At 39.8% G+C, this 13,421-nt stretch overlaps 1 protein-coding gene and 1 pseudogene across 1 annotated transcript; one reads left to right on the plus strand and one right to left on the minus strand.

Moving 5' to 3' along the window:
- Window positions 1-374: 374 nt before the first annotated feature.
- LOC113537040 (tripartite motif-containing protein 16-like) lies at window positions 375-6,865 on the plus strand (annotated as a pseudogene).
- Window positions 6,866-11,117: 4,252 nt separating this feature from the next.
- LOC128317840 (stonustoxin subunit alpha-like) lies at window positions 11,118-12,618 on the minus strand. Its single transcript, XM_053231674.1, has 2 exons — window positions 12,441-12,618; window positions 11,118-12,170 (listed from the first exon to the last, which is right to left on the minus strand). The coding sequence occupies exons 1-2, from the start codon at window positions 12,442-12,444 to the stop codon at window positions 11,635-11,637; spliced, it is 540 nt and encodes a 179-aa protein (XP_053087649.1). The 5' UTR covers window positions 12,445-12,618; the 3' UTR covers window positions 11,118-11,634.
- Between the last annotated feature and the right edge of the window lie 803 nt (window positions 12,619-13,421).

The following is a 13,421-nucleotide window of genomic DNA, read 5'->3' on the forward strand; positions in this document are numbered from 1 at the left end:
TAGTGTATAGGTGTGAGTGTGTCTCTGCAGGGTGGTGGGGTGTCAATGCAGGGAGTGTGAGTTAATTCCTGACAGCTGCATCCTCCTCACTTTTAAAATGGCTTCAACATTCTTCATGGATGAATATAATTTTAAAGATGTTATTAGGAATAAGTTGTTAAATTCTAACAACTGTAATTTATCAACACGGCTGAAAGTTTTGCTCGAGGTGTCAGTAGGAAAAAAAGACCAGAAAATTAAGACCCATTCTGTGTGTATTTTATGAAATTAATCCTAGTAAGTGTAGCTACATGGGTTATATTTATGCACTGAAGGGAGATGAAATGGTTAACAGAGGAGTGTTCATAACCTACCTGCGTTTGTGCTCCTCCTCTTCCTCTCTCTCTCACACACAACCAGGAAGTAACTCCTCATTTCAGAGAAAACAAAACTGATCTCTCTTTCTCAGTGTGTGAGTTCAGGAAAATGGCTGAGGCCAGTATTTCAGTAGATCAATTTTCAGTGGACCAGTTCAGCTGTCCAGTCTGTCTGGATCTCCTGAAGGATCCGGTGGCTATCCACTGTGGTCACAGTTTCTGTAAGGTGTGTATTAATGGCTTCTGGGATCAGGAGGATCAGAAGGGCATCTACAGCTGTCCTCAGTGCAGACACACTTTCACTCCAAGGCCTGTTCTACGCAGAAACAACATGCTGGCTGAAGTGGTGGAGAAACTGAAGAAGACTAAAGTCCAAGCTGCTTCTCCTGCTCACTGTTACGCTGGACCTGGAGATGTTGAGTGTGATTTCTGCACCGGGAGAAAATACAAAGCCGTCAAGTCCTGTCTGATGTGTCTGGCTTCTATTTGTGAAATTCACCTGAAATTTAGAACTTCCTGCTTTGAAAAAACACACATTAATCGAAGCCTCAGCAAAACTACAAGAGAAGATCTGCTCTCAACACAATGAAGTGCTAAAGATCTACTGTCGTACTGATCAAACCTGCATCTGTTATTTGTGTATGATGGATAATCACAAAGGTCACGACACCATCACAGCCGCAGCAGAAAGAGCTGAGAAACAGGTGAGAACTAGAAATCACCTTAATTATATTTTCCCATCTAGAAACAGGTGCTTTAGGCAGTTATAGGATTTACAACCTTAATTTCAATTAGTGTATCAATCAGAAGGATTCTGTAAAAGCTCATTAAAATTGTATGTGTTCTGGTCAACACAGTGTTAAATTTATCCTCAGTGATGATCGTAATCTGGTCAGACCATTTAGTAAACAATTCAGCCAACACTGAACTGTGACAGGGCAAGGCAGGTGAACACACACACAAACACTTCTGGGAAGGCTTTCCACTAGATTTTGGAGCGTGGCTGTGGGGATTTGTGTTCATTCAGTTACAAGAGCATTAGTGAGGTCAGGCGCTGATGTTGGTGAGGAGGTCTGGGGTGCAGTCCGTGTTCCAGTTCATCCCAAAGGTGTTCAGTGGGGTTGAGGTCAGGGCTCTGTGCAGGAAACTCAAGTTCTTCCACTCCAACCTTAACACACCATGTCTTCATGGAGCTCACTTTGTGCACAGGGGCATTGCCATGCTGGAACAGGTTTGGGCCTCTTAGTTCCAGTGAAGTGTAAACTGTAATGCTACAGCATACAAAGACATTCTATACAATTGTGTGCTTCCAACTTTGTGTAACAATTTGAAGAAGATCCACATATGGGTGTGATGCTTGGGGTGCACATACTTTTGATCATATAGTGTAACAAAAAAAAAGTAAAATTTGTGAGTTACCTCATATAAAATGTGAGCATAACTGTGCACTGAAACAGGCTTGAACCGGTACTTAAACATGAGACAAGTGCAGATCATTGAGGAGATTGAAGACTGGAGCTGAAATTGATCTTGCACTTCATGTTCAATCTGGCAGGCATCCAAGACACCACACTTTCATCCAGCCTTTTGACATCTTACAGTTCTTTTTTCTTTTTTTTTTTTTTTACTCTTCTGCCCCACCTCCCATCCATGTCACATACACAAAGCCCTGCCATATCTACATCCACATCTAGCATTGATCCACTGGGCTAATCTTCCATCTGCTAGCTAAATGGACTCAGAGCACAGAGAATCCTATCATAACAAAAAAACCTATGACAGGAAATCTACAGAACATTTACAGTTAAAACATAACTGAAAATTACTGAAAAAACTAATAAAGATGAATGTACTTCATAAAGAGATGAATGTAACTGATGTGTCCTCAGAGTGAGCTAAAGGAGGAGCAGATGAAATCCCAGCAGAAAATCCAGGAGAAGCAGAAGAAGGTGCAGGAGCTGAAACAGGCTGTGAACACTATAAAGGTGGGCAGTGAGCAGAGACAGAGCTGCTCCTAGAAACACACACAACATGGACAACGACTCGTTTAGTGTTCCAGTAAGAGAGGGAATGATAGATGAGCTTTAAATCTTGTGTTTCTGTGTCTCCTACCAGCTGAGTGCACAGACAGCAGTGGAGGACAGTGAGAGGATCTTTACTGAGCTGATCAGCTCCATGGAGAAAAAGCGCTCGGAGGTGACGGAGTTGATCAGAGCTCAGGAGAAGGCAGAACTGAGTCGAGCTGAACGACTCCTGGAGCAACTGGAGCAGGAGATTGCTGATCTTCAGAGGAGAGTCACTGAGCTGGAGCAGCTTTCACACACACGATCACATCCATTTCCTCCAGGTAACACTCACTGTCTGATCTACAGAGTCAGCTGTTCCTCACACACTCTCTAAAACACCTCTCATTAAAGCAACAATAAATGTCCCTCTCTGACATCACAAGTGTGTCTGGTGTTATCCTGAGATCAGGAAACTTCACAGTTTATTACGGTTTGTTATTGTTTAGAGCTCTATAACTTCTCTTTAACTCGACTTAGTTAGACTGTTATTTTGTGAACTTGTGATCAAGTAGCTATGACTTCATTTGTCTGGTGTGTTTATCGTGACAGTTGAGCAATGAAGGATCACAGTAGCCACCAACACTGACTAATGTATCTACTGTTTTCCTAAGTCTATGGCTACGACATTAAAAACTGATGGATCATAAGAAGGATTCATACTGATTATATGATGTATTTGTGTAATGCATGCTTGGTAATGTAATGAACACTGATGGATGTAAATATGACTTCTTTAAAAAATCATGAATTCTGCTAAAGCACTGAAACTGACAGATGCAACACTGTACTACAAAAATCCTTATTCTTCTATATAAATGTAACTGCAGGAAAATTTGTTTACACATTTTGTTTTACATTTAATTTGCTTTCTGTAGGTTTTAGCTTCTGGACATCAGTCTCCCCCACTACACAGACCAACGTTTCACACATCGAGCATCACTGTCCATCAACATCTCTCATTTGATGGAGTGAGGAATTCTCTCTCAGATCTGAAGAAGAGACTCGAGGAATTCTGTGAGGAGGAATTCAACAAAATCCCTCCACATGGTAAGAGGAGCTGTTCCTGCTGGAGAAACACAATGATGGATGTCTTTACTCGCTCTGTGAAGTGTTATTTCTTAGCAATGCTCCTGCTTTCTTTCTGCAGACAGTTTACGCACCTGAGACTTTTAACTAAAATAGTGATTTAAAATGAATAAACTGACTGTATCACTTTAAACTGTTTCCATCTTTTACACAACCTGATGATGCTTTTTGTCTTCATTTCCATTTTTCTCTCCACAGCTGCAGCAGTTCAGATCATTTCACTACCAGAGCCACAGAGCAGAGAAAATTTTCTGAAATGTACGTCTAAAACACACACACGCACGCACAAGCACACACCTACACGCAACGTGCATGCACACACACACAGTGGTCACTTGTAGGACCTGTTTCCGGTATTTAGTATATGTGAGGTCCACCCTCACACACACCAGCTGTTTTCAGTCCTTGTGGGGACCAAATGCACTTTAAGTAATAAGAAATATTTTTTTCCCATTGATGCTAACAAAATTATTAATGCAGAATGATGTTTACCTTCTAAACAACTTTTACTGGCTTGTTGAATAGCAAATGTAACAGCAGGTATGCATATAAAAGCAGAAACAGACATCATTTTAATCTACAAACACAATTCTTACCTTAGAAACAGGCATGTTAAACAGATGTTTTGTATTTTATTTAAATTCTAAGCAGATCCTGGTCAAGAGCTTCAGGTAATATTCACATCAAACATCAGCATGAAGAAAAAGTGTGATCTCTGTGACTTTAACCGTGGCATGGATGTTGGTGCCAGATGAGCTGGTTTGAGTATTTCAGAAACTGCTGATCTCCTGGTATTTTCACACACAACAGTCTGTAGAGTTTACACAAAGTGGTGTGAAAAACAAAAAACACTGAGTTTTTCCTGATTCTGATGTTTGATGTGAACATTAACTGAAGCTCTTGACCTGGATCTGCATGATTTTATACATTGTGCTGCTGCCACATGATTGGCTGATTGGATAACTGTATAAATGAGCAGGTGTACAGGTGTTCCTATTAAAGTGGACAGTAAGAGTAAAGAACCTCTAGCACACTAGCAATTACACATGTAAATTAATGGAAGGATTTTAAAAAAAATGTCTTTGTGCCCCATGTTGCAAAGATGCATAGGGTGCATTTAGCTTCAAACACACATGCTCTGTCAGTGGTACATACAGTACTGTGCAAAGGTCTTAGGCACCCTATTATTTTAGTACAAACTTTGTTATGGATTTTTATGTTATGAATTCTACATTATTGATTCAGTACAAAAACATTTTAAATTTCCAAACATTGGTTTTTCAGCACAAAATGAAATGTTACAGAAAAATGTTTGTATGTCAGTAAAGAAAGCAGCAGATTCCATAAGAGACACTTTTCAGATAAAAACATAATGAAGGCTGCTGGGTTTCGCTGCAGAAATAAGAAGCGAGTCGACAGTCAAAGTCTCCAGAAGAACTGTGGCTGCTTCTGCAAGATGCTCAGTAACACTTCCAGCTCATTTCCTTACAAAACTGCACACACTGCACCTGAGATACTATTTTATTTTTTTAAAGAGAAGGATCGTCACACCAAATATTGACTTTTTGTCATTTATTACTGTTTACTGCTCTTTATAGGATTCTTTTAAATGTATAAACAATTAATTTCATTATTTTTGAAGGCATCTTTGCTCTACAGCATTTCATTGCATGTGCCTAAGATTTTTGCCCAGAAATGTAAGTGTGTGTGTGTGTATGTATATATATATATATATATTTACACATTCTGTGTGCCAGAACACTACTGTCTACTACTATCATCTGCAATGCTTGTTATGTTTAATAAAATTTGGCTTAACAGCTGGATTAATTACAGATAAAAAAAAAACAGTCTGAAAGGAATTGTCCTAAATAATAATAATAATAATAATAATAATAAATGAAACAGTACTTTTCAGACATGATGGTCATGGTGTAAGGTGTGTCTAGCTGAGTGTTAGGATTACTAGGAGAACACTTTGATAACCTGACTGTGCATTTCCTCTCATTAGGAGGACAGTATTAGTGCACCACAGTTATCCAGCGAGCTGCTACACTAACTTCTCAAACTTTATGCACACGTTTCCATAATATCATTTCTTTTTTTATTTTTGTAACCAGAAATAAATAAAAAGCTGCAAAAAAAAAAATACAATAATAACACATTTACCTTGTATGTCGCGTTCGTCTTCTGTTAAACTCACATTGGCTCTTTCTAAAATGTAAATTAGTAATGGCGGAGGTGACCTCCTCATGGGAAATGTAGTCCATTTGCACTTCCGGGTACGCTTCTTTGTATTGATAAAAGGACGGCGAAAAATTACAACTCTCTGGTTAAATATTAAAAAGCAAATTATTGTATTGGCTATACGCTTAGCGCTTACACTTTTAATAAAACATGCCATGTTCCGTTTGTTTTTCTCTTTTATTTCAGATTTCTGTTATCTGACTCTGGATCCCAACACGGTACATTGTAAACTCATTCTGTCTGAGAAGAACAGAGCGGTGAGATACAGTGAGAGAGAGCAGCAGTACTCTGATCATCCAGAGAGATTTGCCTCCTACTGTCAGGTGCTGTGTAAGGAGAGTGTGTGTGGACGCTGTTACTGGGAGGTGGAGTGGAGTGGTGCTGGTGTGTTCATATCAGTCTCATATAAAGACATCAGCAGGAAAGGACCGGGTAATGAGTGTGTGTTTGGATACAACAATCAGTCCTGGAGTCTGCGGTGTTCTTCTTCTTCTTCTTCTTCTTCTTCTCTCTGTTTCTATCACAACAACATTAAGACTGATCTCAGAGTTCCATCATCCTCCAGAATAGGAGTGTATGTGGATCACAGTGCAGGAACTCTGTCCTTCTACAGCGTCTCTGACACGATGAAGCTCCTCCACAGAGTCCACACCACATTCACTCAGCCTCTATACGCTGGGTTTAGGATCTACTCATGGTTTGGTTCTACTGTGAGATTGTGTGATCCAAAATAAAGTGTGTAGTGTTTTATGTAAAATTCCTGCACATTGTCACATTGCTGCTCAGTCATCTGTCTGACTAGCACACAATCCATCTGCACAAAAACACACTCATTTAAATGTATTCATTAAAACAGATTAGTCATTTTACATTAATTAAAAAGGAAATGTTAAAAATGAACTGTCAGACAAGAAACTAGTAAAATTTCAGAAGAAAAGGATGGAGGAGTGAGAAGTGCAGCGCGCGAGCTGTGTGAGTTGTGCTGAAATCGGTGACGCAGAGAAATCTGTGACTAGAGGTCACTGTTCAGTAAATGTTCAAGATTGCAGCTTCTGTCTTTTCTGGTTGTGTTTTATGATTGTGATTGTTAATTAAACGATGTGTACTCCACCCACATGCTCCTGTGTGTTTATTGGGACTGAGGATTTTAATTCTTTTTTGTGTCTTTTACCATTGTGGTTCTTATTTATGTATGTAACCCTGGGTAAAGTTGGGTTTACTAATGATATTACTAATTGACAATATCTTTGATTAATATCTATGTACATGTTTTAATAGGACGCATATGAGGGTTCCGTTTGTATGTAACTGTCCCTTTAAGAGTGAGAACCTCATTTTTTAATGATTGTATGCAAATATGGGTGAGGAAGGCTATTCATATCTGATTGGTTGTAAAAGTTATAGTCCCGCCTCCCTACTGGAAGGAGGATTCTTATTGGATGGTTGATTTATCATTCAGGGGAGAACAGGTGAAGCAGCGGACTCTTTAGTAAAATTATTTTGTTTGTATGCTGGGTGTTTTCAGCAGGAATGAGTGTTTTTTAATCGATTTAGTTGTTTGTTTTGAGTATTTTCAGTGAGTTTGTGAGATTTAGTGTCACGCGAGACGGCACTTGCCGTGTTTGTTTATGTTGGAACGGAAAGTCCGTTATTCCGGTTAACGGCAGATGAAGTAGAGAGAGAGAGAGAGAGAGAGAGAGAGAGAGAGAGATTCGGAGGAGGACATGGTTGGAGGACAGATCCCAGATAGCGCTCTGATCCCCTCGCGATCGAGAGTTCCTCTGGTACCGCTGGAGAGGAGACAGCGATTCGGAAGAGACTGCAGTGGGCATCAGATGCAGCGAGATCCGGAGCGGAGCTCATAACGCTTACTGCCTTAATGACAGCGGGACTGAGGGGCTTTATTTACTAATTTTGTTGCTCAGTAGAGTGAAGAGGCCAGCTTTGTGTTTTATTGGGCCACAACGAGCCCTAGCAACGTCTCAGGCCTGCAACGGTGGGGTGTGTGTGTGTGTGTGTGTGTGAGCTCACAAGTCATTAGTGTTAGTGTTGTTTGAAATCTGAATGCTTATGGAAGGCCTTGTATTTATCTTCTTTGCACTTTTAATCCCCCTGTACATAGTCTGTGACACTCATTTCACCGTTCAAAGAGGGTATTGACCTTTTCTCAAAAGAGGACATATAAAGTAATTAGTTAGAGTGTGTTTATTAATTGATTAGTATTTGAAATAAGTCACACAGAGACACCTGAAGGTGAACAGCTCTCTTTATAGGGGTTATTGATCCATGTGACACTGTCATAGATAGTGAATAGTTTCTTCTGTTTCTCTCCTTTCACACTTTCTGTTTATTTATTTTATTTATTTATTGACCTATTTATCTATTAATTGATCTATTTGTGTATATATTTATATATTTGTTGGTATATTTATCTGTGTTAATAAATAATCTTCCTAATTTTGATACTTTCTGCTGAGTAGTGAGTTCATTTCTGTATCAGAATATTAGTTTACACTGAAAGTAAAGGGTACTGACCTACACTTACCTGGAGTGTGAAATCCGTTAATGTAGGTCCGCTGACAGCATCCATCCGATCTGTTAAAGGAAAAGGATAGCTTAGCTCATAATTAATATTAATACTAGAGGGGAGTAACGACTTTAATATTTTCATTGAGAGACACATTACCTGAACCCGGGGCTCCACCCTAACAGAACTTAGGAGAAGTAAATCCTAGGAGGGCAGGGGGTGCTACATGTATAAAATATATTATTAAAATAATATTAACTATTATTATTGTTGTTGTTGTTGATCTTAATAATATTATTTTTATTTTAAATAATAGCTTATATAAAGTATATATGATGTGTATTTGTAATAATAGAAGTAATAAGAATTATACATAAATAAATCTCATTTTCTAATCTGATACTGATCCATGTGTTGGGTTTATTGTTCGCCAGTTTCTCCAGGGCCCTGAGTTTTCACTCATCAGGTTACTTGTAAACCATAAAAAAATTCTAATTATGTGTAAAACATGTATTCTGTTAAAACAATATTTTGTCTTGGTTTTCCACATCAATAATAATAATAATTGCACCTCTGCACTGTTCCGTTCATTTTTTCCACCAGGCCATTATTGTACATGAGGCTTGAAGAGAACTAAGGATGTTACTAAAGCAGGAGGCAAATATATATACACACAATATTATGTTCTACATATTTTTTTTTTTTTTGGAGGGTGTCATTTTGAAGCACAAAGGCGCTATGACACCACTGTGTTTGTGAGGGGATTTGGTGGCTTTGTGGTAAACACCTTGTCTCTGGACTCAGCAGGTGCTGGTTTGAAGTCAGCTTTTGTCTCTACTTGGTGTGTTAGATGGAAAATATTAGGTTAGGCTTTTGCGTCGTAAAAATATTAAACCAAGATGGTGTGTGATGTAACTGGTTCAAGTCTATGCACTTTACTTATATGAACTTATATGACAGTGACTAATATGAAGGTGAAAAGGACTATAAGAGTTCACTTGTGTGAGATCCTGTGGCTCATGTGGATGAGTGTCACCTCTGGGTTAAGAGGTTGCTGGTTCAAACCCCAGCCAGGACTCCAGAATGTGAACATAGATGCTAAAGGAATCAGTGGCAGACAGAGGGAAAGGTGCAGGTGGTCTAGAGGGTGTGATGGTAATATCTGGGCAGCTCCCCCACCAGGGATTGGGCTGGGTAGGTGTGGGTTCAGGTGGCTTGGAGAGGGTGTGGTAACTCAGTTTTCACAGTGCTCCCCTTATTATGTAAAACTAAGTTAACACTCTTCCTCCCTGCATCATAACCCCTTCTACCCCAACTGCCCAGATATTGCCCGCCACCCCCCGCCACCCCCCGGGTATCCCACACCTTCTGCCTGCTATTGACCCCTTAAGCCTCTATGTTCACATCCTGGAGTCCTGGCTGGGGTTTGAACCAGCAACCTCTTAACCCAGAGGTGACACTCATCCACATGAGCCACAGGATCTCACGCTAAGGTCCTGTTTTATAGTCCTTTTCACCTTCCTATAAGTGACAGTCATATAACTAAGTAAACTGCACAGACTTGTAGACAGCACAAAAACCTGCCCTTTTAGCGCCATTTCTCCACCCAAAAAACTGAGTACAGCAATGAGCTGCACTTGAACTAGCAAGCTCATGGGCCTAAGGCAAGGCTTTTACCACAAAGCCACCAAATACACACTGGTGTCATAGCGCCTTTGTGTTTTAAAATGACACGTGCAAACAATCCAAAAACATTTCTGTCTCTTGCTTTGTCCATATGTCCATTGTTCACACAGTATAGCGTTTGTTTTTATTTTCTGTAAAAGTCTTATGTCTGTATTATCTGAATTATCTAAATAGAAACAAAGATGCTACAGAAGAAAGATGCTAAAAAAATGACAAAGAATTAGAAAATTTAGTTTTGAGTTTTGTTTTATATTTATTTTCTTAATTGAATTGAATAATATTTTTAAATTAAGCATTACTTGTAAGTTGGTAGCTACAGGATTACAGTAATTGTAAAATGGAAGCTAAAAGATTAGGCTTATAAACTTTGCAGTCTGACTGGAGCAAAGAGAAACATTTTAATTTTCTGAAATATTATTACTTTATGTTATTATCAGGTATCAAACAACTTCTGTATCATTTTCAACAGAATCATGAACATAGTTCACTTATAAATATAAAATGTCATAACCATTTATGATTGCACCAAGTTATTGAACTTTATCAGAATAGAAATGTAGCGACACCATGAACAGTCACTTGTAATATTTTCTCCTTCTCTCCTCCTTTTTTCGGAAATTCCTGCTCTGGAAGATTAAATTCCCATATCTCACAAGTCTGGGTTTAATGATTGACCTGAGCGTAGATTGTGTTTAGTAAGCAGAGAGAATGTCCAGGTAAAGCTGGGGTTATTGAAGGACATTGATGTATAGGAGAGAATGTCAGAGATCTCAGCAGTAAAGATGGAGAGAACCGTGTTCTACTTGCTCGTCGTGTTTCTGCTGATGCCGGTGCCGAGTCTGCACTTAGAAAGATAAAAGTTTAGAGCTTTTATATTAGAGCACATGCGCTACGTTATGTAACAAATCTAAAACAGTTTAATTTCCACACAGCAGTGTTAAAAAAAACTCATTTCCATTTTTATTTGTACATGTTGTGTATAATAGTGTAACTGATGCTTCTACACAGAGCCAAAATCAAAGTTGGGGTGTGTTGGAAATTCAGAAGTGAAGACCAGGAGACTCGGGTATATCTTCAGCAGGATTCTTTATTGAGAACGTGCTGTTTCACTCTGCAGTCATCAAGTCTAAACGAGAGATCTGTACATTGTAGTTTTATACACATTTTAAGGGTCAGTCCTTAGAGGTGAAGACAAAAGCACTCAGGTGACACCTTTAAGCAAAACATGGAAAAGAAGTACAGAGTTATAGGAACCCTCCCCAGACTCTGCAGTTTCACCAGCTCTAATCCAATCAGCATAACTAAACCACTCACACACTTCATTATCATAGAGATAAAGAAAAGTCCACACCTCAGGTAATGATGATCATGAACAATGGCCACCAATGCAAACAATGGGACAGAGGCACCAAGAGCCATCACAGACAAAAGGTGGTAGCCTCAGTTACTATGCTCGTTTGACTCACAGTAAAGAGAACAGGAACTGGCAGAAACCTCCTACTAGAAACTTTGCTCAGCATAATCATTTAGCTGATGTCATTCAGCATACTAGAAAACAGTGACTCTCATATTTGTATTCCTACAAGTGTCAGAGATTAACAAGTCAATTTAACAATATATATAGTTGTGAGAAACTGGGACACATCTTACTGCACTACACACATTACTAAGGATCACACAACCTCACAGTTATATCGTCATCTAACAAGTAGATCCCAAACCCAGCGTATAGAGGCTGAGTGAATGTGGTGTGGACTCTGTGGAGGAGCTTCATCGTGTCAGAGACGCTGTAGAAGGACAGAGTTCCTGCACTGTGATCCACATACACTCCTATTCTGGAGGATGATGGCCCTTGGATCTCGGTCTGAATGTTGTTGTGATAGAAACAGAGAGACGTGGAAGAACAGCGCAGACACCAGGACCGATCGTTGCGTCCAAACTTGCACTCGTCGCGCCATCCTTTCCTGCAGATCTCTCTGTACGAGACGGATATTTCCACATCGTCATCTCGCATCCACTCCACCTCCCAGTAATGGCGTCCAAGCATACTCTCCTCACACAACACCTGCCAGTGGTAGTCAAACCGCTCCGGATGATCAGAGTACTCCTGGTCTCTCCAGCTGTGTCTCAGCACTCTGTTGTTGTCACTCAGAATGAGGTGCTGATTTACTGTGTTGGGGTCCAGAGTCAGAGAACAGAAATCTGAAATAAATGAGAAGAATGTAAGGTATAATTAAAAAAATACATTTATTACTTAAGTGAGACACCAACCTATTTATACTATTTCTTACCTAAACCTATGTTCACACTAGCAAGTGACAAAGCGACAAGTGATCATTCAGTTTCTACGTATGTGTGCAACAGGGACCCATGATTTCAGCGACAAGTGACATTTCAACTCATATTTTATAGATTCTGTGTATATAAAGTAGGTATGACACAGTAAAACACAGTAAAGCTGTTCACACTGACCCATTTTTCTGTTTCTGTTGTCAGACAGCGGAACGAGTCTGAAATAGTGAGTGAAACGCGGCTCATTAAGACTACATGTTAACCAGCAGTCACTTCCAAGCCATTTCCAAGCTGCTGCTCTGCGCTGCTAAAATCCTGATTTTATAACCGCCACGTCGTCTGACAAAATCACCACACACACAAGTTAAAGACAACGGCTGTGCTGTGATTTCGGCTATATTTACATGGAAAATGATCACTCAGAGAGAAAGTTACAAGCCACAGAATGCGACTTAAAAAAGAAACCAAACTTCCCCCTACTGCCCACTTCCGCCCTCTGCTGGTGAAAATACTGTTCACACCATTCTCACCAGTAAACTAACACCAGTCAGTTTTTCAAGTGTTTATTGTTTATTTCCTTAAATCTTGGAGCTTAATACAGCTGTACTGGTATATCTCAGAAAGCCTGACAGACCCTGTTCCAAATCAGGTTTGAAATGAATCAAGTGCTGACTCTTTACTACACACTGAATGGCTGATCAAATTAAACTTAGGACCAAGCCTTGGGCATGGTGGTTTAGTGATTAGTATGTTTGCCTCCAGTCCTGGGGTTGGGAGTTTGATTCCTGCCTTCTGTGTGTGTAGAGTTTGCATGTTCTCCCAGTGCTTTGGGTACTCCGGTTTCCTCCCCCAGTCCAAAGACATGCATTATAGGCTGACTGGCATCTCTAAATTGTCTGCAGTGAGTGAATGGGTGTGTGAGAGTGTGTTGGATTGTGCCCTGTGATGGGTTGGCCAAGGTGTCTCCTGGGAGGGGAGAGTGTCTCCGAGTCTCCTGGTATAGGCTCCAGGCTCCCTGCAACCCCGGATATGGTGCTGGCACATAGAACCTCCTAAAACCAAGTTCATCTATAAGTTAGAAATGTAGTTTCCATGTTTTTTGGTGTTGGTGCCAGAATCCTTTTTGTGGATGACATTAATAAACATGTCTCTGCCACCCAT

This window comes from Pangasianodon hypophthalmus, chromosome 30, assembly GCF_027358585.1.
Source record: "Pangasianodon hypophthalmus isolate fPanHyp1 chromosome 30, fPanHyp1.pri, whole genome shotgun sequence".
NCBI lineage: Eukaryota > Metazoa > Chordata > Actinopteri > Siluriformes > Pangasiidae > Pangasianodon > Pangasianodon hypophthalmus.